Source organism: Oncorhynchus nerka, linkage group LG7 (assembly GCF_034236695.1).
Source record: "Oncorhynchus nerka isolate Pitt River linkage group LG7, Oner_Uvic_2.0, whole genome shotgun sequence".
Lineage (NCBI taxonomy): Eukaryota > Metazoa > Chordata > Actinopteri > Salmoniformes > Salmonidae > Oncorhynchus > Oncorhynchus nerka.
The window spans coordinates 49,502,902-49,529,412 of NC_088402.1; the positions used below are offsets into that span (position 1 = coordinate 49,502,902).

At 43.2% G+C, this 26,511-nt stretch overlaps 1 protein-coding gene across 3 annotated transcripts; it reads left to right on the plus strand.

Moving 5' to 3' along the window:
• The first annotated feature begins 671 nt into the window (after positions 1–671).
• Positions 672–25,628, plus strand: LOC115131833 (sodium- and chloride-dependent taurine transporter-like). Of its 3 annotated transcripts, none has more exons than XM_029663856.2 (14): positions 672–995; positions 3,225–3,454; positions 3,641–3,775; positions 5,678–5,912; positions 9,480–9,612; positions 12,947–13,081; positions 13,920–14,023; positions 14,169–14,293; positions 15,838–15,950; positions 18,391–18,528; positions 19,462–19,564; positions 23,002–23,102; positions 23,244–23,414; positions 23,690–25,628. In XM_029663856.2, the coding sequence occupies exons 2-14, from the start codon at positions 3,226–3,228 to the stop codon at positions 23,843–23,845; spliced, it is 1,878 nt and encodes a 625-aa protein (XP_029519716.2). In that variant the 5' UTR covers positions 672–995; position 3,225; the 3' UTR covers positions 23,846–25,628. The 3 variants fall into 3 exon arrangements, with proteins under 3 accessions (XP_029519716.2, XP_029519715.2, XP_029519717.2); XM_029663855.2 differs by having other exon boundaries at positions 672–875; XM_029663857.2 differs by lacking the exon at positions 672–995 and adding an exon at positions 1,340–2,323.
• Positions 25,629–26,511: the final 883 nt, after the last annotated feature.

Genomic DNA, 26,511 nt, shown 5'->3' on the forward strand with positions numbered 1-26,511 from the left:
TACAGCACCTATCCCCCTATTAGGCAATGCTATACAGTACACGGTACCTGGTTTAAGTTTCAGAGATAACTCGGCACAAGTTATGTCTGAATGGAGCAGAAGGCTTCCAAATACACCACAGACACACATAGACACTTCCCTGGTTATATCCTGATGCCGATTAACAACACTTTATTTATATTCACAAATAGTTCCCATAGAGATGTTTGGAAATCTTTGCTGTGATGTGAAATGACACATAGTCATAAGGGGTTATAATAGGAAGTGTCGCACATTCCAATGCTGCTATGTGGGTGTGGGACAATAAGACAGTAACAAAATAAACTTAGCATGGTCAGCCAAGCCAGTCGTCAGTCCCTTCAGTCCCTGTCCACCCACCACCTCTCACCCACATAATGATTTAAGAGGGGTCCTTTCTCCTGTCCAGAAGCTGTCCCATGAGGCTTGATTTCCCCTCCATGCTGCTGCTCACGCCCTCACGCCCTACCCCCTCCCTCCCTTGCCACCCTACCCTGTCATCTGTTTCAGTTACATGAATAAGAGGTGCCTGTAACACATGCAGGGCAAAGCATTCAGCCCCAGTCCCTCAGCCCCAGAGGAGTGTATGTGTGTGTGTGTGTGTGTGTGTGGGGGGGGGGGGGGGTGGAAGTGGGAAGTGGAAATTTACAGTCCCGAGTCAGTATCTGGATAGTTGGTCCGCGGCTATGAGGCAGTGCCCAATCTCCACATAGGATTTAATTGTCTTTATCTGAGGGGCGGGCCTCGCTGTCAACTCCACTTCTTGTGAGCTGTGTTGGCATAAAGGCATTCAGTACAGAGGAATGTAGACAGCTGAGAGAGAAGCACACTACACATAGCCACACTATGAAGGAAATGTAAGTCCTTGGAATTACTCAACTGGATTTAGAAAATAGCCTTATCTTAATATTTATGTCAAGTGATTATTAAGGTGTTTTGTTGGATGCTTTTTGTTTCAACTGAATAAGCAATTTCATGTAAGTACTTCAAAACCCTTGAATTAATATAATTGAAATGTCTTTGTTGATGTTTGTGAGTGTGAAAATAGGAAAGACTATGGATTGCATTCTGTTCTTTATGTCTGTTTACCTTTTTACAGGATCTTTCTTTGTGTTTGACTGACTATCAGAGGCTAAGTTGGACATGTTTCTAATGCTGTGTTTACAGATAATGACAGTGTAGTGTTTTTAGAAGTGCTTGAGAATATCTGGTTTCTGGGTGGGCCACTTTGGCCATTCCAAGGACGGTTTGCCTTAAGTCTTACCCAACGGCAGACAGCATCCCAGCATCCAGCAGGTGAAAGCACACAGAGAGAGAGAGAGAGAGAGGCAGGGATAGAGCGAGAGCCAGGGATAGAGAAAGGGATAGAGGGAGGAAGATAAATAGAGTGGGCGATAGCTGATCCAGTTATGTAATGAGGTTTGCGAGTGGACGGCGGTTCAAGTTGACTTGTCATGTATAACAGAGACAGAGAGAACCTAGAATATTACAGTGCAGAATGAGTCCTGAGCGATGCAGAGGAAAATAAGAGTAGATGGATTGAGTAATGAGGGGCTGTGTTGTTGTAGCTCTAGCATCCTTTTAATAATTGAACGAAATAATAAGCAGTTATTTTACACTGCAAGACAAGTTCCATTTTTTGTTAGACTCCAAAACAGAAGCACATAGTGGTCATTGGTCAATGTTTGCAGCTTTGCATTGCATTTTCACAATGTGGTATTTGTCTGTGAATAACTACAATGTGTGTTGAGTAGTTTTCCATCTTAAAAGCATCTCTGTTCTGTTTCTCACTCTGCCTGTACAGTTGCTACATGATGTTCCTGTATGGAGTGTTAGTCATGTGACATGGTGAATGAAGATACCTTTTTGAAGATTTATAGCTGCCTTTCAACTGAGAGCAGTTTGGATAGATTGTTCTTTAAACTGGTAATATGTATTGTCCAACTATAAATCAACTTTGAATAATACTGTCACTTTCAGTGGCTAAAAGATAAACATTTACTCATTGGAGAATAATTTGTTCTCCAGCTGTTCTTCTGTGAATCTTTTGGAAACCCAGCACATAGTCAACCGACTGGTAGGCTTTTGTTAGCAACGCAATCCCCGATAAAAGATTTCCATTGGAGAAGCAAGAGTAAAGGGGAAGCCGTTGATGTTTCTGTTTCTGCCAACTGCATTTCAGTGTGGGACAGCCTCAAAAGGAGAGGAAACCTTACCCCGGTACCCCGGTACACCAGTATATCAGCCTCACGATTAATCATAGCAGCTTTCTTCCTTCTTCCTGTTTATTCACTATATTCCAGCAGTAAGTTGTACTATATTCCATCAATTTGTGTCTTTCTTACCTTCTGCCCTGCCATGGGTTGGGTGTTTTACAGCCCTTTGGCACAGGCAGGGAAACGGCATACCTAAGATGCTAATGACAAATCTTGTCTTTCTTGGAAAGGATGTTTGCAACATAAACATTCAGGGAACTTAAGCTGTGGGATCTTCCTGGAACGAAGCCAAGCTTTCGGGAAAACACGGGGATATCTTCTTCTGTAAATGTGGACTACATTAGTCCAACTGCTCTAAACATTAGGCAAATGATTTGAATGTGATTCGGGATATATATCCATCATGAGTTTGTCAGTGTTATTTAAGATGTTTTTTAAATTTGTTATGCTTGGTCTGAAAGGCATACAGTATATCATGTTCAAAACATTCCCTTAAAAGTATAAAAAATAATACATAATCAAGATGTTATTAAATATGTTATATTATGTGCATAGAAATTATAGTTGTACAGTATAACTGTGCGCAAGTGAGTAATGCCATCAAGAAAAATGATTTTACCATAAGTTATCTAGTCCAACCCAGAGTGATTTTCAATGCAAGATTGAGCACAATATCCAAAGTGAATTAATTTAAAGAGGACTGTGCTGAGGAAGTAGCCATACAGTAACTCCTGTTGCAGTTCTTATAGCTGAATAACTGTATCACACCATGGCTGGCTATACAGCACGTGAGACACCCTTATCATGCTAATGCTCCGTCCTATAGCGTTACCCGGCTCAAGTCTCTCTCTCTCTCTCTCCCCCTTCTTGCCCTCTTCCTGTTCATCTCGCTCTCGCTTTCTCTTTCTCTTGGTGACTCTTTTGCAAAAAAAAATATCTTTCTCCTCTCTTTTTCCTTCTCCTTGTCCTCTCTGCTCTCTACCTCTATAGAATGGCACAGAAAGAGAAGCTACAAAGTTTGAAAGATTTCCACAAGGACACACTGAAGCCTTCGCCAGGGAAGAGCCCAGGCACTCGACCGGAGGATGAGGCAGAGGGCAAGCCCATCCAGAGGGAGAAGTGGGCCAGCAAGTTAGACTTTATCTTGTCCGTGGCCGGAGGCTTTGTCGGTTTAGGGAACGTGTGGCGCTTCCCGTACCTCTGCTATAAGAATGGTGGAGGTAGGCATTCAAATGAACATGGGCCCTTTCTCCAAAGAAACCGTTCTTAAAATGTGCTGGGTCAATCAAGTTAGATATTCAACTCGGGGACTGCAATTACAGGATTTTGATTTGTGAAATGGCTGTGGGTAGGCACATACTGTAGACCCTGTAGATTAACTGTCTCTCTTTCTCTCCTCCACCCAGGTGCGTTTCTCATCCCCTACACCATCTTCCTGTTTGGTGGAGGCCTGCCGGTGTTCTTCCTGGAGGTGGCTCTGGGCCAGTATACCTCTGAGGGAGGCATCACCTGCTGGGAAAAACTCTGCCCCATCTTCACCGGTGAGTCACCACACTTTCTATTGTCCCAATACCATTCTCCCATATTTCCCTTAGACCAGTCATCATCGGGGAAAGTAGGCAGGGAAAGGACGCGGTGTAAGCCTTCTTGGGCATGGTGTGATGTACTGTAGGTGGTAACGTCAGAGACGGAGAGAGGAATTAGTGAAGAGCCTAAACACTGCAGAGTTTCCATTAGCATTGCTTAGGCTGGGCCTGCTCTGTGCCAAGCCTACTCCGTGCCTGCTTAGTGATGTGTCCCATCGTAGAAAAAAATCTAAAATGAAAATGATGTTGCCAGCCCTTGATCTAGCCTTGAGGTTCTTCACACCCTGCTTTAATACCAGCCTGTGGTTGGTATTGTTGTTCTGACTGCTCTTGCATAACTCACTAACAGCATCTAGCAGCACTGATTGTGTTGTCTGTCTATGGGTTGCTAGACTCAGTGTACAGACATTGTGTTCTACTGAGGTGTCCCTCGCTGGGTTCCAATAGGTAATTGGACCACACTTACTTCATTCATTAGCCGGCTCTGTGATGTGTAAAATACATTATTCAGAATAGCATGAGGAGTAGCCTAGTCCCAAATCTGGATGTCCCTCAGCCAATTTCTCTGACTATGATTTTGTCTTCATGAGGATTTGACTGAAGCACATAAACCTACTGATCTGGGACCAGGCTAATTGAGGATTGCCTAATTTACATTAGAGACGACGTTGTCAAACACAAAACATTGAGACTGGCCTATTTTTGGCAGGTAAATACATACATACGTATTTTCAGCCTTGGGTGTGTAAAGGAATGCTGAGTTCTGTGTTACCATTGAGCGGAGAAGTGTGAGCGCTCCGTAAATGACCTATCGATGGGATCTGTGTAGGTCTGAAGAACAGACATTAGCATGATGTTGTTATTGCAGTCTTGGTGTCAAGTTATGGCCCTAAAACGTATCTCCTTATCAGTCAGGGTCCTGCCATAGATTTTCACTGTAATATACTATAGGAAGACCAGTTCTATCATGCAGACCAGTAAGTAGTGAGACAGCTGAACATAACAAAGCAGCAATAGACCCCCTTCAGATGTTTTAATACTTTAGTGAAGGCTCCCAGCCATGAGCTGCTATTCCATGAAGCCGGGAGCGACTGGTAGAAAGAGACAGCTGAAGACAAGGGCTGGGAGTGCAGCCGATCTTTAGCAGCTGTTTATGAGCTTGAATAATCAAGGAGTGCTGAGGCAGCTGCCTGTCTGACTGGCAGGGTGTGTGACTGGCACAAACATGCATGTGTGCGCACGCACACACACTCACAAGTCCGCACACGCTCACACACAGACTACAGAGAGACAGACGCCCACCGGTGGCCTATAGGTGGCTTCCACTCTCCCTCTTAGTAATTTTTTTACACATTCAGAAGGCCTGCCTCACCCACCACACACACAAACATGGATTCATTTGTCTAACAGTTTGTCTGTGGAATGTGGGGGCTGAGAAGGGAGGAAAGGGGGAAGAGGCGGGAGAGAGGGGGTTACCGGAGGTGACACCGGTCTAATAATAGTTCAGAGGAGTGGAAGAGTACAGGGGATTTCGTATCTAGGTGGGGACCAATGTCATATCTAAAAATAACATACAAACACTAAGGTCATTATAACTGTAGTTAGTACACTCAAGCCAGGGAAACATCCTCTCTTTGAAATAGGAGTGAGCTGAGTTGTGAACCATCTGAGTCAGTAGATTTGTTTCCATTGGTTATATATAAATCTCCTCAAAAGGCACTAGGTCAGTGTTCACTGAAGTGCTTCAGCTCCAATGTTGGCTTTACATTTTGTCGTTTACAAGGGGATTCAGTGTCACGTACTGTAGCCCCTATGACATTGTTTTGCTAGGGATTACATGTTTTCTCTTCTCTGTAGGTATTGGCTACGCCTCCATTGTGATCGTCTCTCTCCTGAACATCTACTACATAGTGATTCTAGCCTGGGGACTCTACTACCTATTCCAGTGCTTTCAGCCGGAGCTGCCATGGGCCAAATGCAATCAGCCATGGAACACAGCCCGGTGTGTGGAGGACACATTCCGCAAGAACAAGACCCTGATGCTTGCTGCCAACATCACCAACTTCACCTCCCCCGTCACTGAGTTCTGGGAGTGAGTACTCACTGTCCAACAGTTGGAATAACTCTGTTCTGACACACACACAGACAAACACACACAGAGAAAAGCAGAAAAGCCTACACACAAGCATACACAAATCAATACACACACATGCAACCACGCACACACGCACACACGCGCATAAACACACACACATTCTGTCCACATATACAAGGTCAAAAACAAATTCAAATAAAACAGACAACATGAACACTACAGATACTGTACCTCTTCCTTGTTTGCTGTAAACATATGTTTGGATTGGCTACATTTCCAGAGCAGAAAGCACACTGAACTTTAATAAACTCCCCGCTTAGTCATGGGATTCATTCTATCTAAATTGGATCTTTCACTGCACTATATTTGGATCAATGGGTATTATCGTTTTCCTTTCCTTTTAAAAGTACTGGCAAATATGTGTCCTTTTGGGGAGACACAAACTTCAAATCCCAGTTCACTGTAAATTAATGCTTACTTACATTTGGTCAACACAAAATCCAACAGCATAGATTGTATCTACTTTCTACCACATCCATGGGCCAGACACTGATGAGGTAGAATATCCCACAGAAATATAACAAATAGAATGAAAATAACACAATGTCATCTCTTAATATTCTCTCAGGGCACAGCACATTCAGGCCCAGGAGGAGCTAGAGCAGAGGGGGTTTGTGAAAACTTAACCTCACCAGATACATTATTTCTCCACCATCATATCGTCTGTCTATTTGCTTTTCACTGCTATGATGTTACCTCTGTTGGCATGAAACCTTGGTCAGGACCCACAGGAATTATGAGATGTCACACTTGCCCTACTTAAAAACTTCTTGATGCACCCATCCCGTTAGCGGGATCATTTCTGTCAACATCCGCTGAATTGCAGAGCGCCAAATTCAAATTCAAATTAAATTACTAAAAATATTTAATTTTCATGAAATCACAAGTGCAATATAGCAAAACACAGCTTAGCTTGTTGTTAATCCACCTGGCGTGTCAGATTTCAAAAAAGCTTTTCGGCGAAGCATACCAAGCGTTTATGTAAGGACATCTCTCTCAGCAGACAAAACATTACAAACAGCTAGCAGCCAAGTAGATTGGTCACTAAAGTCAGAAAAGCAATAAAATGAATCTTTGATGATCTTCGGATGTTTGCACTCACGAGACTCACAGTTAAACAATAAATGTTCCTTTTGTTCCATACATATTATTTTTTATATCCAAAACACCTCCATTTGGTTGGCGCGTTATGTTCAGAAATCCACAGGCTCGAGCGGTCACGACCGGGCAGACGAAAATTCCAAATAGTATCCGTAAAGTTCGTAGAAACATGTCAAACGTTTTTTATAATCAATCCTCAGGTTGTTTTTACAATATACAGCGGGGCAAAAAGTATTTAGTCAGCCACCAATTGTGCAAGTTATCCCACTTAAAAAGAGGAGAGAGGCCTGTAATTTTCATCATAGGTACACTTCAACAATGACAGACAAAATTAGAAGAAAAAAATCCAGAAAATCACATTGCAGGATTTTCAATGAATTTATTTGCAAATTATGGTGGAAAATAAGTATTTGGTCACCTACAAACAAGCAAGATTTCTGGCTCTTACAGACCTGTAACTTCTTCTTTAAGAGGCTCCTTTGTCCTCCACTCATTACCTGTATTAATGGCACCTGTTTGAACTTGTTATCAGTATAAAAGACACCTGTCCACAACCTCAAACAATCACACTCCAAACTCCACTATGGCCAAGACCAAAGAGCTGTCAAAGGACACCAGAAACAAAATTGTAGACCTGCACCAGGCTGGGATGACTGAATCTGCAATAGGTTAGCAGCTTGGTTTGAAGAAATCAACTGAGGGAGCAACTATTAGGAAATGGAAGACATACAAGACCACTGATAATCTCCCTCGATCTGGGGCTCCACGCAAGATCTCAACCTGTGGGGTCAAAATGATCACAAGAACGGTGAGCAAAAATCCCAGAACCACACGGGTGGACCTAGTGAATGACCTGCAGAGAGCTGGGACCAAAGTAACAAAGCCTACCATCAGTAACACACTAAGCCGCCAGGGACTCAAATCCTGCCGTGCCAGACGTGTCCCCCTGCTGAAGCCAGTATATGTCCAGGCCCGTCTGAAGTTTGCTAAAGAGCATTTGGATGATCCAGAAGAAGATTGGGAGAATGTCATATGGTCAGATGAAACCAAAACAGATATTTTTGGTAAAAACTCAACTCGTCGTGTTTAGAGGACAAAGAATGCTGAATTGCATCCAAAGAACACCATACCTACTGTGAAGCATGGGGGTGGAAACATCATGCTTTGGGGCTGTTTTTCTGCAAAGGGACCAGGATGACTGATCCGTGTAAAGGAAAGAATGAATGGGGCCATGTATCATGAGATTTCTAGTGAAAACCTCCTTCCATCAGCAAGGGCATTGAAGATGAAACGTGGCTGGGTCTTTCAGCATGACAATGATCCCAAACACACCGCCCGGGCAACGAAGGAGTGGCTTCGTAAGAAGCATTTCAATGGCCTGGAGTGGCCTAGCAAGTCTCCAGATCTCAACCCCATAGAAAATCTTTGGAGGGAGTTGAAAGTCTGTGTTGCCCAGCAACAGCCCCAAAACATCACTGCTCTAGAGGAGATCTGCATGGAGGAATGGGCCAAAATACCAGCAACAGTGTGTGAAAACCTTGTGAAGACTTACAGAAAACGTTTGACCTCTGTCATTGCCAACAGAAGGCAATAACAAAGTATTGAGATAAACTTTTGTTCTTGACTAAATACTTATTTTCCACCATCATTTGCAAATAAATTCATAAAAAATCCTACAATGTGATTTTCTGGATTTTTTTTCTCTCATTTTGTCTGTCATAGTTGAAATGTTCTATGATGAAAATTACAGGCCTCTCTCATCTTTTTAATTGGGAGAACTTGCACAATTGGTGGCTGACTAAATACTTTTTTGCCCCACTGTATAATCGATAATATTTCAACCGGACGATAGCTTCTTCAATAGGAGAGAGAGAGAAAATGTCTGCTCCACTCTGTTGTGCATGCAAAACGCTGCTGGCACCCAGCCATCCAATGACGCAATGTGATCTTTCTCGCTCATTTTTCAAAATAAAAGCATGAAACTATATCTAAAGACTGTTCACAACATGTGGAATCCATAGGAAAAGGAATCTGGTTGATATCCCTTTAAATGGAGCAAAGGCAGGCAATGGAACAGAGAGCTTTCAGGAAAATCAGCACTTCCGAGTTGGATTTTCCTCAGGTTTTCGCCTGCAACATCAGTTCTGTTATACTCACAGACAATATTTTGACAGTTTTGGAAACTTTAGAGTGTTTTCTCTATATGCATATTCTAGATTCTGGGCCTGAGAAATAGGCAGTTTCATTTGGGTACTCAACAGGTAAAAAAAAAAATTGTAGAGCGAGAAACTGTACTATACTGTACTGTACCATGCAGGGGTCTACATAGACTTCCAGTTCCATCAGAGCCTCTCCCCAAAGACCGTAATTGACCTGTATCCTGTCTGTTCCCTCCCTCCTAAGACGCAACGTGCTGAGCATCTCTTCTGGGATCGACGACATCGGCCCCCTGAAGTGGGACCTAGCCCTATGTCTCCTGGCAGTATGGATTGTCTGCTTTTTCTGCATCTGGAAGGGAGTCAAGTCCACTGGGAAGGTTTGTAGAAGATTGCTGTGGTTGTTATCAGACTTGTTTGCAGTCTCTAAAAAGGTACGGTAGAGTAATGTTTTCCATGATATCCAATTGGTAGTTACAATCTTGTCTCATCGCTGCAACTCCACAGCGGACTCAGGAGAGGCAAAGGTCAAGAGCCATGCATCTTCCGAAACATGACCTGCCAAGCCACACTATAGACACACAGCCAGCTCCACCAATGTGTCCGAGGAAACACAGTCCAACTAACATCAGCTTGCAGGCACCTGGCCCACCACAAGGAGTTGCTAGAGCACAATGAGCCAAGGAAATCCCCATGGCCAAACCCTTCCCTAACCCGGACGACAATTGGGCCAATTGTGCACCGCCCCATGGGGCTCCCGGTCACAGCCAGCTGTGACACAGCTTGAGATCAAACCCAAGGCAGTAGTGGCACCTCTGTGCTGCGATGCAGTGCCTTAGACCACTTCGCCACTTGGGAGGCCCAGGTGCTGGCTGTTTTCTGTCACTTTGTTGATGATATCAGAAACAGTCTGATACCCAGGCATGCTAGTCTGCTTTATTACCACTGTGATTTGTTGGGAGATCTATTTGGCAAATTCTTACAGAAATACCCCATTTGTGGTTTCAGCTCCTTACTTAAACAAAACACAGAATTAACCCCTTTCATTATGTTAAACCGCTGCATATCCAGCATACACTACTGTACAGTGTATTTCCATGCACTCACTTCAGCCGCCCACCCCAACTGAAAATATCCTCACACAATGCAATCTACAGTCAACTTTCTTTGTGGAGTTGTGTTCTTCTGTATATTCCATGCTCCCTTTCCTATGTGTTTATCAAAAAAACTATTCAAAGCAAGAAACATTCCATTCTGTAAAATGGCAGACTACGCCACCTTGGCTTCAGCTGATGGGCCATCTCTGGAGCCCCCACAGCAGCCATACACAATAGGCATCCGGACCCAGAATAGTAGAATGCACAAGCTGCAATTTAGACATTTGGATGTGCGTCAGCAGTTTCCCTTTTATTATGTCAGTCATTGCAGACCTTAGAGAGACCTTATATATGAGAGTTCATCAACTGGCCCATGTCAACTAAAGTTTTGTTTTAGCCCATTGATTCTGTTAAGAATGGCAAAATGTGTAGAATTGCAGGAAATGAGTTTCAGAACTGCCAAATTGTCTTTCCACCCCAAGGCAAAGTGTGTGTGTGTGTGGGGGGGTGAACAGTTTGTGTCAATGACAGTGCTTGTGCCCATAGAAATACATGTGGCACAGCTTGCTGAGGGGGTGGGGGGATGTTGCATGGGTTGCGAGGTGGGGTTTGTTACTACACTCATAATTACAATATCAATCCGGATTTCTGCCACCTAGGACATTTGTGTGACCAGACCTTCTCAAATAATATTTGAGTACCCCTCCATCATTTTATTTTTTTAAACACATCAAATTTGCATTTTGACATTTCACATATCAGAAAACACCTCGCGAGAAACTCACTTTATCATGTTATTTCCTCACTTGTGAAAAGATTGAAAAGATGTTTCATCAGTAATGTTTCCACCGGGGGAATTAGGGTGACCACATCTACAAAGCCCAAATACGGGACAAGGGAACGATTTTGCAGGACTTTTGCTGAGTAGTGGACAGGATCATTTTTGAGTGGACAGGTTAATGGATTACGTTCAAATGGCGACATAGTTCTGCTGAATGAAGGTTACTGCCCCCCAATGAGTCCCACCGCGAAGCTGGCGCAATTTGGACTAACCCCTTTCAAACATTGTGTTTTGACATACAGACACCTGGGTTGTACCATTGGATTAGTCTATTTCTTCTGAATCAGTGTGATTAACAGGGGCTGAGATAAAGTGGTGTTTGTGTGGAACCTGAAAGGACCCGGGGGCCAGGTCTTATTACAAACATTTCTGTAGTATCCAAATGGTTTGAGCTACAAATTATTAAAAGCTATCTATGAAAATCGGAGACTGTCACAAACCAGCACATACAAACACTGTATAGCCTAAAAACATGGTTAAAACTATCATTTTCATATCATGGATGGTCAGTCCTTGCATATATAGCATAGTTTATGGATTTTGTATTTCTCCAGCCACATCCCTCAGCTTTTCACTGAAACTGTGGCGGAGGAAACACATTGTTAATGTTTCTTTTTTTTTACCCCTTTTTTTCTCCCCAATTTCATGGTATCAAATTGTTGTAGTAGCTACTATCTTGTCTCATCGCTACAACTCACCGTAGGGGCTCGGGAGATACGAAGGTTGAAAGTCATGCGTCCTCCGATACACAACCCAGGTTAGCACTCACTGCGCCCGGCCCGCCACAGGAGTCGCTGGTGCGCGATGAGACAAGGACATCCCTACCGACCAAGCCCTCCCTAACCCGGAAGACGCTAGGCCAATTGTGCGTCACCCCACGGATCTCCCGGTCACAGCCGGTTACAACAGAGCCTGGGGGCGAACCCAGGGACTCTGATTGCACACCCTTAACCACTGCGCCACCCGGGAGGCCCATTGTTAATGTTTCAATTAAGAATTTGTTGGAGTTCTCTAGTGAGTGAACCTCTGAAGTGAAGAAGAAAATTCTTAGTATTGAAATCAGAAATGATATTGAAAGCAAAACATAAACCCAAAAGTATTGACAGCAGAACAAAATTCATTGTAAATGGATGCAACAAAAAAAATGTCTTCAGTGATTAAAAAAAATATATAACATAATTAAATAAAACACATCACTCTTTTCTGTTACCTTGGCCTTTGCTTTGGCTGCCTTTTTTCCAGTTGCAACTTATTGGCCCATTCCAGCAACATAGCACCCTGCATCCCACTGCTGGTTTGCTTTTGAAGCTAAGCAGGGTCAATACTGGTTGGTCCCTGGATGGGAGACCAGATATAGCTGGGAGTGGTGAAAAGAAACACGAGGAAAAAGAAATGTCACAAAAACTTTAATGAGAGGAAACTGTGTGAAAAATGTACATTAGCAACTTCACACATGTCTGAAAACCATGTCTGACTGTGAAAATCCTATAAACCACATGTGTATTTTTGTTGTTGTAAAGGCTGCCCTATGGAGTGGGTAGAAGTTACCCCTAAACTAACCACAGACTGAGGATCAGATATCACCTTTCATCACCTGATTGATGGGGGATAGTAGATCTGTAGTTGGGGGCAACATCTACCTAAAGCATCCTCTCCAAGATCCATTCCATTACGGAACCTTTACATCAGCGGATGGAACTATCTCTGTCCCCATTGCATCATGGAACCTTGACATCAGCTAATATGTCTCTACCTGTCTTTATCTGTTTTTTCTAGGTGGTGTATATCACAGCAACTTTCCCTTTCATCATGCTTATCGTGCTGCTGGTGCGTGGAGTGACTCTGCCAGGGGCATCCGAAGGGATCAAATTCTATCTCTACCCCAACATGACCCGCCTACAGGACCCAGAGGTAGAAGCCAGAACCCAGAATCCTAATCCCCACCCCTCTACCCATCTTTACTGTCTCCGTACAGTCCCCTCCGCCCACCCCTAATGACCTTATCCCACATCAATGCATATCTGTTTACGTACACGTCCATCAAGGGCCTCTTACTGATATCTCTACATCGCAAAGTCATCTAGACTGCGGAAAAGGAACCAGTCCACAGCCTTTGTTAGGTCTTAGGTCTGGTTGAGTTATTAGTGGTGCTATAATTGAGAGAACATGTGTTCACAATGCAAGACCCGCTAGAACTCGCCAATCATCCAGGTTTATGACATAATTCAATTAGCTCCCTCCTCTGGATTGACGTGACTAACTATGCCTGGCGGACCTGAAAAGTTCAATGACAATTATTTTGCAACATCATGTGCTTTTGGGACGTTTTTTATTACATTTTCGGCGCCAAAAGCTAAGAGTTACTTTTGTTGGATAAATTAGATTTGCAGCATGGCATCCCACGTGTTCTTTTTGATTTCCGATGTAATAACAATAGGCTGTTCAGTTTTGATGGAAATGTTCCTTTTTATTCCCCAAAATTGTATTTGCGATCGCAACATGTTTAATCAAGTAGCTATTTATCTTAGACTCAGAAGCTTAGCTAGTTTTGCATTCAATTAAACAGAGATAGAAAAAGTAATAATAAAATGCTTTATCACATTAAATGTCAAATCTCATCACATTAGGTTAATCTAACCCAATTATGTCCCAGCAAAGATGAAAAAGGTTGCCAACCAAGTGACCAGAAGTGTATGATGAATGGTGAACTGAACAGACTGGCGTCATGTTGTTGCTGTTGCCGCCTCAGGTGTGGATCGACGCGGGAACCCAGATATTCTTCTCTTACGCCATCTGTCTGGGGGCTATGACGTCACTGGGGAGCTACAACAAGTACAAATACAACTGCTACAGGTGAGTTTCGTTGTCATGGGGATGGGGGACGGCTGTAGTAGTAGTGAGATAAACTCGTGCCAAAGGCGGTTGGTTAAGAAAAAAAATGGGAACTTCGGTTCCGTCTGTGTAAATTAACATCCTCCATGACATATGTGTGACATAGGGACTGTTTGCTGCTGGGAGGCCTGAACAGCGGTACCAGTTTTGTGTCTGGCTTCGCAATATTTTCCGTCCTGGGCTTCATGGCACAAGAGCAAGGGGTGGACATTGCCGATGTGGCAGAGTCAGGTACGAGGGTCAAAGGTCAACAGTGAACATAGCAGTGATGATGGGCACTGCTGAAACGGCAATGAACGACAATGCTGAAATGTAGAGGTATCGGCAATTGCATACTCCTTGAATAAAGGCCTGAAAGAAAGAGACGTGTTGCTTTTTATATGATGTGTTTTCCACAGTGAATTTGGCCCTGGTTGAGTGTTGTGCCGTGTGTCTGAGCTACTGCTGAACCATGTAAAGCTGGGTTAAATAAAGAGCCACTCTAATCAACCATACTTATAATCACAGCTGTACTCTTACCATCCACAGCCACATGGGCTCAAAGGCACCAGGTGGGCCAATGTTCCACTCTAGAGTTTAAAATCTATTTATGATATTAGTGTTTAATTTTTTTTTTTATCATGCCATTCTATATAATTACATTTTATAAGATGTAATGATATAGAATGGCACGATTAAAAAATTAAAAAATAAAAAATAAATATTATCAATATTGTGGCAAGTGTGGATTGAATTAAGACATTGTCTAGAGGAGTTGCTGTAATGTGCAGTAAGCCAAAATAAGACAATCTTGGGCATTCTGTTCCAATAAAATTGGTAATTGTTGTAATTTGTCTTATAACGACCAGTGCTCACCACCAGTGAAATAGTTGTTGAAAACAAATGTGCTAAGTATTGTAACGTAACTGTATGTTAAGTACTTTACTGTAATGAGCTGTGGATCCCTGGACTCTAGCTAGCCCAGCATGATATTATATTCCACGTGGATTTCGAAGGAGATGCATCTTCTTTAAGCATGCCCGCTCTGTTCAGTTCAGTGTTGCTAAACAACAACCTGGTTTAGAGAGAACCTGTTTCCATGTACTGCTCCTTTAATTATTACGGATAGAGAATGCTATTGTACTGTGACTGTTATAGCTATGTTTATGTCAATTGGAATGAAAGAAAATAAATGGTAGATCTTTTTTTTTTAAATGCTATAATTCATGCATATTTATTGGAAAAGGATTGAAAAAGAACTTAGAAAATAGGTCATATTTGCGAAAAGGTTACACTAAATGTAAATTGTTGTTGATATAACAGTAAATAATAATTTAACGAATCTGTGCAAAAGTTCATTATGTTATTCTGCCTGGATGGACTTGGCAAGATTTAATGATAGTTTATTGAGTTGAGTTTTCTGTCATTTTGTATATGTTCAAGTGCCCTTGAAATCCTGTTGAATTAGCTTTTGAGCAAACCTCTTCCTGCTTTGACAATATTTGTTTAGCTTGTAAACTAATGCAGGATGCTAGAGTCACACACAGCATATGATCAGTAGCAGATACCTAATGGATAGTTCCTCCACCTACCAATCCAGTCCTTACATAAGACAAACATAAAGCATACAGAAAGGTTTATCACTTAGTTTCTTCCAGTACTGTAAATGTAACATTACCATTTGAATGTGTTTAGTTTAACGTTTTTACCCCCCTCATACCGTCCAAGCTCAAATTAGATGGGTTGGTTCATTCTCTTCTCCGTCTCTCCCCCCTGCCCTCTCTTCACACCTCTAGGTCCTGGCCTGGCCTTCATTGCTTACCCTAAGGCTGTGTCCATGATGCCCATGCCCACGTTCTGGGCCATCCTATTCTTCATCATGCTTCTGCTACTAGGCCTCGACAGTCAGGTCAGTGCTAAAGCAATAACTAGTATACATTTCTATTGGTAACACAGTACTTGGTACATGTCTCTAGTTTCAATGACCCTGTAACAATATATATCCACACTGTACTTACACTATGTAGTTAGTGTATCTACATTGTAATTACACTATGCCTATGAAGTTACAATGTAAATATGTAGGTAGTAGGGACACATACAGTAGTGTAAAGTATACTGAACAAAAATATAAAGGCAACAAGCAACAATTTCAAAGATTTTACTGAGTTGCAGTTCATAAAGGGAAAACAGTTGAGAACTCTTGACATTACAGTAAACTTATAATAAGATACAAAATCCAGACAAGAAAAGCAACCCAGGGTGGAAAACAGTTCAACCATGTCAAAACAGTTGTTACATCTTGAAGGCTTGAACGTAAATAGTCAATTGTTTTTGTAGAAGTTTGTGAACCAGTAATAAATTAATTTCTGGGAATAATTGAATAGATAGAACCAAACACTTTAGATTCATAGCTTTCTCTTGGGGTGTCCATTGCAGCCCAGACTCCCGAGGTGTTGACTAAGACGAACGGAGGCAAGGCCAGGGATGCATCAGTGGGGTTCTCTCACTATCACATTTCCTGCTTTCAAGTGTAATTTTACTTTCTGCTAACTCGGTCCTCCTCGTGGCCAATGACATCTCAGCCAAACACCAAATACTTATGTATTACGTACTTATGTGTTACGTACTTCAAGTACGGTTATTTCCATTGGCAAGCAGATCAGTGGGAGAGTGAGTGGGCATAATTCTTGACCACACATTTTACGCAGATTAGTGGTGCTGAATACAGTATTGTTTCATGGCTCTTATGTGCATGCCATAGTTGTGAAGGAGAGGGCTTGTTAAAGGATGTGGAGAGAAAGATGCTGGAGAAAAAAATGCTTAACTAAATAACAAGGTTTACTTCAGATACATTTCCACGACAACAACAGCACTGCCCATAAATTATTCAGCCAATGGCATTATAACTGGATAAGCCCGAAATGGAAAGGGTTTCCGTGAAGAATAGATAGATAGAGAGATAGATAGAGAGAGAGACTGTTGTTTTGCATGAAATAGCCAATTGGCTGGCCCAGCCAGTGTTCCCAAGAGGAGCCTTGAATAAAATGTCTCATTATTGCACAACAGAGACAGCAGTGATTCTTGAGTGGAATCAGTGATTTGAGGAAAAAGAAGTCCATGTATGGAGGTAAACTTTGCCTCTTTGTTCAACTTTCAACTGACCACTGAGAAGTGAAATTGGTCCCACATTTCAGGCATTCTTCCATATTTGGAACCTGTGTACATGCTCATACAGTATGTGCTCGATTGACAGTTTATTAGGTACACCCATCTAATACCGGGTTGGACTCCACTTTGCCTACAGAACAGAGAACAGCCTGAATTCTTCAGGGCATGGAAACGTTACTCAATTGGTGTCAAGGGACCAAACCTGTGCCAGAAAAACATTCCCCACACCATTACACCACCGCCACCAGCCTGTACCATTGACACCAGGCAGGATGGGGCCATGGACTCTGGACTCCTCTGCCATCAGCATGATGCAACAGGAACCAGGATTCTTTGAACCAGGCAATGTTTTTCCACTCCTCAATTGTCCACTGTAGTTGCAGCTTCTTTTTTTTAGCTGATAGGAGTGGAACCCGGTGTGGTCGTCTGCTGCAATAGCCCATCCGTGACAAGGACTGAATTTATTTAACTAGGCAAGTCAGTTAAGAACAAATACTTATTTTCAATGATGGCCTAGGAACAGTGGGTTAACTGCCTGTTCAGGGGCAGAACAACAGATTTGTACCTTGTCAGCTCGGGGATTTGAACTTGCAACCAACTAGTCCAATACGCTAACCACTAGGCTACCCTTCCGCAGAGTTGATGTTCTGCACACCACTGCGCTATTATTTGCCTGTTTTTGTCCAGCTTGCACAATTCTAGCAACTCTCATTTGACCTCTCATCAACAAGCTGTTTTCGCCCACAGGACTGCCGCTGACTGGATGTTTTTTGTTTGACGCACCATTGTCAGTAAACCCTAGACACTGTCGTGCGTGAAAAGCCCAGGAGACCGGCCATTTCTGAGATACTGGAACCAGCGTGCCTGGCATCGATGATGATACCATGCTCAAAGTTGCCCATTCTAATGTTCAACCGAACAGTAACTGAATGCCTGTCTGCCTGCTTTATATAGAAAGCCCCGGTCCTGTGACTCACTGTCTGTAGAAGTGATCCATTTTCGTGAACGGGGTGGTGTACCTAATAAACTGGCCAACTGAGTGTAGGCTGTTACTTTATAATGTATTTAGCATTCATGTTTGTGCAATAAGGCCTAAAAGCAATACCAATTATAATGGTAATGGCCATCAGCGTTCTGGTAGGACACTATGGTTAATGGCTTTCTTTATGTCTCCCCAGTTTGTGGAAGTGGAAGGACAGATCACCTCCCTGGTGGATCTGTATCCATCCGTCCTAAGGATTGGTTACCGCCGTGAGATCTTTATAGCTGTGATGTGTTGCATAAGCTATCTTCTGGGACTCACCATGGTAACAAAAGTAAGTACACTAACAGCACTCCAGTGTAACTTTATGCACTACATGTTGTTCTTACCTTACAATTATTGTATTACAACTTGACATACTATAATTTCTGGGACCATTGTAATGAAAGTAAGTTCACCTACAGCAACAGGTCCATAATTATTGTCACCCTTGATAAAGATGAACAAAAACTACTGTATAAAATAAATAATTCAAATACTGAGTTATATTGTATGCTAAAAAGAATGGGCAAATAATATTATTATACACTAATACAATTGCTCAGAGAAAGAGATTTTGTTTACGTAATAAAGCAATTATATTAGTGTCGTTTTCCTAGCAGGGGAGGGTGCTAGATTATTGAAAACAGGGGTGCCAATCATTTTGAACTCCATCTTTTTTAGATTTTATTGACTTACTTGTTGAACAAAATCTCTTTCTCTGAGCAATTGTATTGTATAAATTCATATTATTTTCCAATTTTATTGAGCATACTGTACAATTTAGCTCAACATTTGTATTATTAATTACCATATTTTTTGCTCGTCTTTATCAAGGGTGCCAATAATAATGAACCTGACAGTATATAAAAGACCTTGAGATTCTATCATTGTAATTCAGGTTAGCGTACAAAATAGAAAACACAGGACTTTTTCCCACATGCTTTGCCGTTGTCACACTTTTGCAACCAAATAGGGGGGGGGGTTCTACTACCGAGCTCTCATAGCACATCCTGTGTGTTTCGCATCATGAATGGAACAATTTGGAATGTAATTTCCCAGTTAGCAGTTAACTTTACTTCAATGACATCTCATCACCTGTTGAACTCTCCTTTTATTGGCCCAGTGCCCACATTCTTATGTATCAACCCCTTTTTCCTATCTACGTCCAACCCCATCTCTCTCTGTCTTTCAGGAAACTAACTTTTGCTATCTGCTTTCTTTTCAGGGTGGCATGTATGTGTTTCAGCTCTTTGATTACTATGCAGCCAGTGGTGTGTGCCTTTTGTGGGTTGCATTCTTTGAATGTATTGCCGTAGCCTGGATTTATGGTAAGTTTGTACCTTTTTTTGCCAAATAATGTTTTTATCCTAAATTTAGGAACGAACGTTAGGAGTTTGTTTTTAAAGGGGAAAACAGCAACAACGCATGAGTTATGACCTCGCTTGGAGTACACAATACCCTTGCTGTTCCTTTTCACGCTTATCGTAAAACACTTGAATTGGCTTCCACATATGTCCCATTGTTAAGGTTTTCTTCCGTCGTAAGAGAGGAGGACCAAAATGCAGCGTGGTTATCTTGATACATCTTTAATAAAGATAATAACGAACAATATAAAAACACTAAACGTAACGTCAAAAACCAAAACAGCCCTATCTGGTGCAAACAAGCACAGAGACAGGAACAATCACCCACGAAACACTCAAAGAATATGGCTGCCTATATATGGTTCCCAATCAGAGACAACGATAAACACGTGCCTCTGATTGAGAACCACTCCAGGCAACCATAGACTTTCCTAGACTACTATACTACACCACAATCCCATTACCTAGAAAAAAAAACCTAGACAAAACACATCACATAAATACCCATGTCACACCCTGGCCTGACCAAAATAATAAAGAAAACACAAAATACTAAGGCCAGGGCGTGACAGTACCCCCCCCCTCCCCCAAGGTGCGGACTACCGGCCGCACACCTAAACCCATAGGGGAGGGTCCGGGTGGGCGTCTGTCCACGGTGGCGGCTCTGGCGCGGGACGTGGACCCCACTCCAACACAGCCTTAGTCCGCTTACTCCGCGTCCTTAGATTGGCGACCCTTGCCGCCGACCTTGGCCTAGTAACCCAAACAAAGGACCCAACTGGACTGAGGGGCAGCTCCGGACTGAGGGGTAGCTCGGGACTGAGGGGTAGCTCGGGACTGAGGGGTAGCTCGGGACTGAGGGGTAGCTCGGGACTGAGAGGAAGCTCGGGACTGAGAGGAAGCTCTGGCGGCTCTGGCGGATCCTGGCAGACTGGCGGCTCTGGCGGATCCTGGCAGACTGGCGGATCCTGGCAGACTGGCGGATCCTGGCAGACTGGCGGATCCTGGCAGACTGGCGGATCTGGCGGATCCTGGCAGACTGGCGGCTCTGGCGGATCCTGGCAGACTGGCGGTTCTGGATGATCCTGGCAGACTGGCGGCTCTGGTGGATCCTGGCTGACTGGCGGATCCTGGCAGACTGGCGGATCCTGGCTGCTCCATGCTGACTGGCGGCTCTGGCTGCTCCATGCTGACCGGCGGCTCTGGCGGATCCTGGCTGACTGGCTGATCCTGGCAGACTGGCGGATCCTGGCAGGCTGGGGGATCCTGGCAGACTGGCGGCTCTGGCGGATCCTGGCTAACTGGCGGATCCTGGCAGACTGGCGGATCCTGGCTGAATGGCTGATCCTGGCTGCTCCATGCTGACTGGCGGCTCTGGCTGCTCCATGCTGACTGGCGGCTCTGGCGGCTCCATGCAGACTGGCTGCTCTGGCGGCTCCATGCAGACTGAGGGCTCTGGCGGCTCCATGCAGACTGCCGGCTCTGGCGGCTCCATGCAGATTGGCAGCTCTGGCGGGTCCTGGCTGACTGGCGGATCCTGGCAGACTGGCGGATCCTGGCTGAATGGCGGATCCTGGCTGCTCCATGCTGACTGACGGCTCTGGCTGCTCCATGCTGACTGGCGGCTCTGGCGGCTCCATGCAGACTGGCTGCTCTGGCGGCTCCATGCAGACTGGCGGCTCTGGTGGCTCGCAGCTCTGGCAGCGCTGAACAGGCGGGAGACTCCGGCAGCGCTGAACAGGCGAGGCGCACTGTAGGCCTGGTGCGTGGTGCTGGCACTGGTGGTACTGGCCGAGGACACGCACAGGAAGCCTGGTGCGGGGAGCTGCAACCAGAGGGCTGGTGCGTGGAGGTGGTACTGGATAGACCGGACCGTGCAGGCGCACTGGAGCTCTTGAGCACCGAGCCTGCCCAACCTTACCTGGTTGAATGCTCCCGGTCGCCCTGCCAGTGCGGCGAGGTGGAATAGCCCGCACTGGGCTATGCAGGCAAACCAGGGACACCGTGCGCAAGGCTGGTGCCATGTAAGGAGACGCACTGGAGACCAGATGCGTAGAGCCGGCTTCGTGATACTTGGCTCGATGCCCACTCTACCCCGGCTGATACGAGGAGCTGGTATGTACCGCACCGGGCTATGCACCCGCACTGGAGACACCACAGCATAACACGGTGCCTGCCCGGACTCTCTAGCCCCCCGGTAAGCACAGGAAGTTGGGGCAGGTCTCCTACCTGGCTTCGCCATACTCCCTGTGTGCCCCCGCCAATACATTTTTGGGGCTGACTCTCGGGCTTCCTTGCCAACCGTGTTCCCTCGTATCGCCGGCTCCTCTCTCCAGCTGCCTCTGCTCTCCTAAGTGCCTCCACCTGTTCCCATGGGAGGCGATCACTTCCAGGCAGGATCTCCTCCCAATTGTAACAACCTTTGCCATCCAAAACGTCCTCCCATGTCCATTCCTCCTTGCGCTGCTCCTGCTGCCGCTGCGTGTCACCACGCCACTTGGTCCTGTTGTAGTTGGGTGATTCTGTTAAGGTTTTCTTCAGTCATAAGAGAGGAGGACCAAAATGCAGCGTGGTTATCTTGATACATCTTTAATAAAGATAATAACAAACAATACAAAAACACTAAACGTAACGTGAAAAACCGAAACAGCCCTATCTGATGCAAACAAACACAGAGACAGGAACAATCACCCACGAAACACTCAAAGAATATGGCTGCCTAAATATGGTTCCCAATCAGAGACAACGATAAACACCTGCCTCTGATTGAGAACCACTCCAGGCAACCATAGACTTTCCTAGACTACTATACTACACCACAATCCCATAACCTACAAAAAAAACCTAGACAAAACACACCACATAAATACCCATTTCACACCCTGGCCTGACCAAAATAATAAAGAAAACACAAAATACTAAGGCCAGGGCGTGACACCCATTGGCTTCTATGGACTGCTATTGAAGACAAATTAAGAACTATGCCACCTTTATAATGAAGAGGTGAACAGGAACACAGCAACCCACATGCCTTTTCTAGAGGTGTTGTTAGTAGTGCTATGATGGACGTTGCTGTTATTAAGAGAGCAAGCATGCTGGTTTTGTAAATAATTGTTTTGTAATGGTTAACAGTAAGCTAAAGAGAGATTGTTCATGCCATATGACTTCATGGAACAACCAATAGGTAGATGAGGGTGTTAATAGAGGTTATGATGGCGTCACACCCGTAACTCTTCTCATGGTCTAGAGATGGATACTGATTCTGTTTATAGTTGATAGTGAGATGTCACCCTGTTTTACCTTGAGAAAATGCACAGGTCTTATATGATGGTTAACTTTACTGTATAGGAGACTAGACGTGTGTCTCTAACAACAAGTATGTTCTTTTGTATTGTTGACAGGTGCTGATCATTTCTATGATGCAATTGAAGACATGATTGGCTACCGACCTAACCCGTGGATGAAATGGAGCTGGACATTTATCACTCCCGTCCTCTGTGCGGTGAGTATTCAACAGCCTTCCACTGTTACAAAGTGTTAAACAGCCCAACACTGTTGTGCTGTGGTTTTGAAAACATGAGGAACCTCTTGGATCAGAGTGAAGATGTACTGTGAAATAAACCATTTTTCTTGTTGTTCCCAGGGTTGCTTTATCTTCTCTTTGGTGAAGTACAAGCCCCTGACCTATAACAAGGTGTATGAGTACCCAGACTGGTCTATTGGCCTGGGCTGGTCTCTGGCCCTCGCCTCCATGATCTGCATCCCCATGGTAATGGTCATCAAGATCCTCCAGTCCGACGGACCGCTTATAGAGGTACGCAGACACAAAAAAATGATGCTAGATAGCTCCTAGTTGTATGAATACAAAAACTGCCTGAAAGGGAGTGCAGCATTGTGGTAATGGCATGCAGTATGCAATTGCATAACTTGTATTATATTACACACATGATATAAGCCGTCTACATGATGCAGTATACCATGTAATGTGATTTTATGGCATGGTACAAGGACTTCTACAAAGTGGCTTTTTATCGTTGCATTATTTTCATGTCGTGTGGGTCATTTGACATTCTCCTCTACACCCCACAGAGGATTAAGGCAGTGGCGGCCCCAGTAAAGGGAGGTGCGAGTTCTCGCCCCAAAGAGTACAGCGTGAAGGGCAGCGAGCTTACCCAGCCTCTGAACCCCAATGGGGACAACATCCTGATCAAGCCCACCCACACCATTGTAGAAACAATGATGTGAGCACTCTCTGTGAGAGGAAACACTGATTGGCGTGCTGTCTACGTTATTATCATTTATTTGCTAACTTTGATAGTGGTAGAACCAGGTTTACATTGTTCTATATATCCGCACTAGGAATATTCTGGTTTGGTTTCTATGATGATGATTAAGAGAGTTATATATATATATATACACACACACTGTATATATTGCTGTTGGGTTGTTTTTTATCTTGGTAATTTTTTATCATATTGTTGTTGTTAAAGTTTTTGTTGGCGATGTCAGTTTGGGCAGTATTTTGACATAGAACAACATGTTCTATGTTAACTACCTTTCTGTTTATTGTGGAACATTTTCACTCAACAAAAATACAGTAAACTGAATGTGTAACTAATCGTGTAACATGTTAGGTAGCAAACTATTAAGATAATATCCTTACGTTATTGTGGCAGTATCCTTGTCTGAGGTCATTTGCAATCTGCTGTCGTCGCCATTTGTTGTGAGATGCAACTGAATGAACCTTCTTTGCGCAAGCGGCGGACGCCAGCCACTCACACCTGCTGGTAGAGTAGCCATCTGTACCACCTAGGCTGAACAAGCGTTGGGCCATTAACCAAAAGGTTGTTGGCTCGAATCCCTGAGCTGACTAAGTGAAAAATCTCTCGGCGTGCAAGGCACTTAACTCTAATTGCTCCAGTAAGGCGCTCTGGATAAGACCTAAATGACTCAAATATAAATGTAACATGCTGTGTAGATATAGTAGTTCATAGGTAAGTCCTTATGGCCAAATACTGTACAAAATGTTCACGGAAGGATAAGGTGTTCCTAGGAGGGAGGTGAGGAAGTGAAGGAGAAAAGGGAAGAAGCATTTTAAGAGTATTTGTACACTGCCTAAGACCGTCACAGTCAGTCCCGGTGCATTTATTGAAACCTCTTTTTGCACTTCATACGTTGAGTTTCACCGTTATTTTAGTGATCTGTTACGAAAATTGTCACAAGAACCTGCAGTTACATTTGCAACATTCATTTCAAAAGAAACACGATATAGCTTCACACCTTTGTGATGTTGTCCATATCTATCCGTTCAAACATGAGCATTATACTCTCACTCACTTGCTATACATATAAAATATAAAATAAAGGTGGAACATTGCCATGCAACATTCTGTCTCTCTATGCCTAAACCTGCGATAGTTGTGAGAACCATCATTTAATTGGAGCCAAAAATGATTTCAAGAATGTTTTGAAATAATAGTTCTTTCTCCAGTGATCTCATTTTAATAGCAGTAACAGTCAGTACATACCTGTATCATACATTTCCATCAGACTCAATTGTATTTTAGTATTTTACTTGTTTGTGAATCACATATGCCTTTTTGTATTAACCATTTTATACTGTACAGCATATGAACACTGTCACTGATGACCTATTTCTTCTGAATACAGTCAACTATTCACATTTAATGTTATGACCCTGAATGAAATTTGTAGTGTGCAATATTCATCAAATAAAATGGCCTTTACCACTCAAATTATTTCAGTTTTAAAACAGATGTAAAAATACTAAACATATGTGACCAACATACATTTGAATGTCTAAAGTTAAAGTGAGATTCCTTAACCCAAAGCACGTACATGAACATCCACAGTACAGTGCTTGGTCAACCAAATTCCTTGTCCAGAAGGCAATAAAAAAAGATATGTAATACCTGTTGGAAAATCAAGTGTATTTTTGTCTAACATCCTTTGAGATGCACCTTGCACCATCTCTTCCTGGATTGAAAATAAACATATTTTTTCTTTACATGTCTTGGAGTGAATTATTCATTTGTTCTGTGAGAGCATTTAAGGGCCTACTGACCTGTTTGTTCTGGCCTGCTTCTTCCTCATAAAGACAGCTACAGTCAGCATTAAAAAAAATACTATAGTATATTATGGTATACCATAGTATTCACTGTAGTGTTTTTGCGGACTTTACTATAGACTAATGTTTGCAAAAACACTACAGTGAATACTGTAGTATTTACTGTAGAAGTTAGTCAACTATAGTATAAATATTGTAGTAAAATAAAACTGTAAAATATACTATTGTAATTGTGGTGTTTTTGCAGATTGTAGTACACTGTAATATATACTGTAGTCTCTTTGCTGAATACAGTATACTGTAGTATTTACTGTAGTGTTTTTTGAAGAATGCAGTATATTGTGGTATTTACTGTAGTGTTTTTGCTAACATTAATGTAGTATTTACTATTGCTTCTTGTTTTTATTATCTTTGACATAGAAGCAGAGGCTTTCTCCTTGAGGAAACTAAAATAGCACATTTTCCATAACCTGTAGGTAGGTAGGACTGGGAAGGATATCGATAGTTAAAGAGCTTCTGCTCTTTTGAATAACATGTACGGGTCTATACTTACCATGTATACCCACTTATGGGTGGCCAAATTTGGATATGGGCGAGGGGAATGGGCAGGGTATATGACATACTGTAGTATTTACAATAGTTTAAAAAATGTAGTGTTTTTGGACATTACTGCAGTATTTACTATAGTATTCTACAGTATACTACAAAATTATACAGTAAGTACTACACATGATCGAGGGATGGTGTGTAGTATAGTATTCTACACTATACCACAATTTGATAGTAATGTAGTATATGGTAAACTGTAATATCTTTTCATGTG

Coding starts and splice junctions, on each gene's coding strand:
- LOC115131833 (XM_029663855.2), top strand. Junction 3,776..5,677: donor ACTCTGCCCCATCTTCACCG/GTGAGTCACCAC, acceptor TCTTCTCTGTAG/GTATTGGCTACGCCTCCATT. Junction 23,415..23,689: donor CCGACGGACCGCTTATAGAG/GTACGCAGACAC, acceptor TACACCCCACAG/AGGATTAAGGCAGTGGCGGC.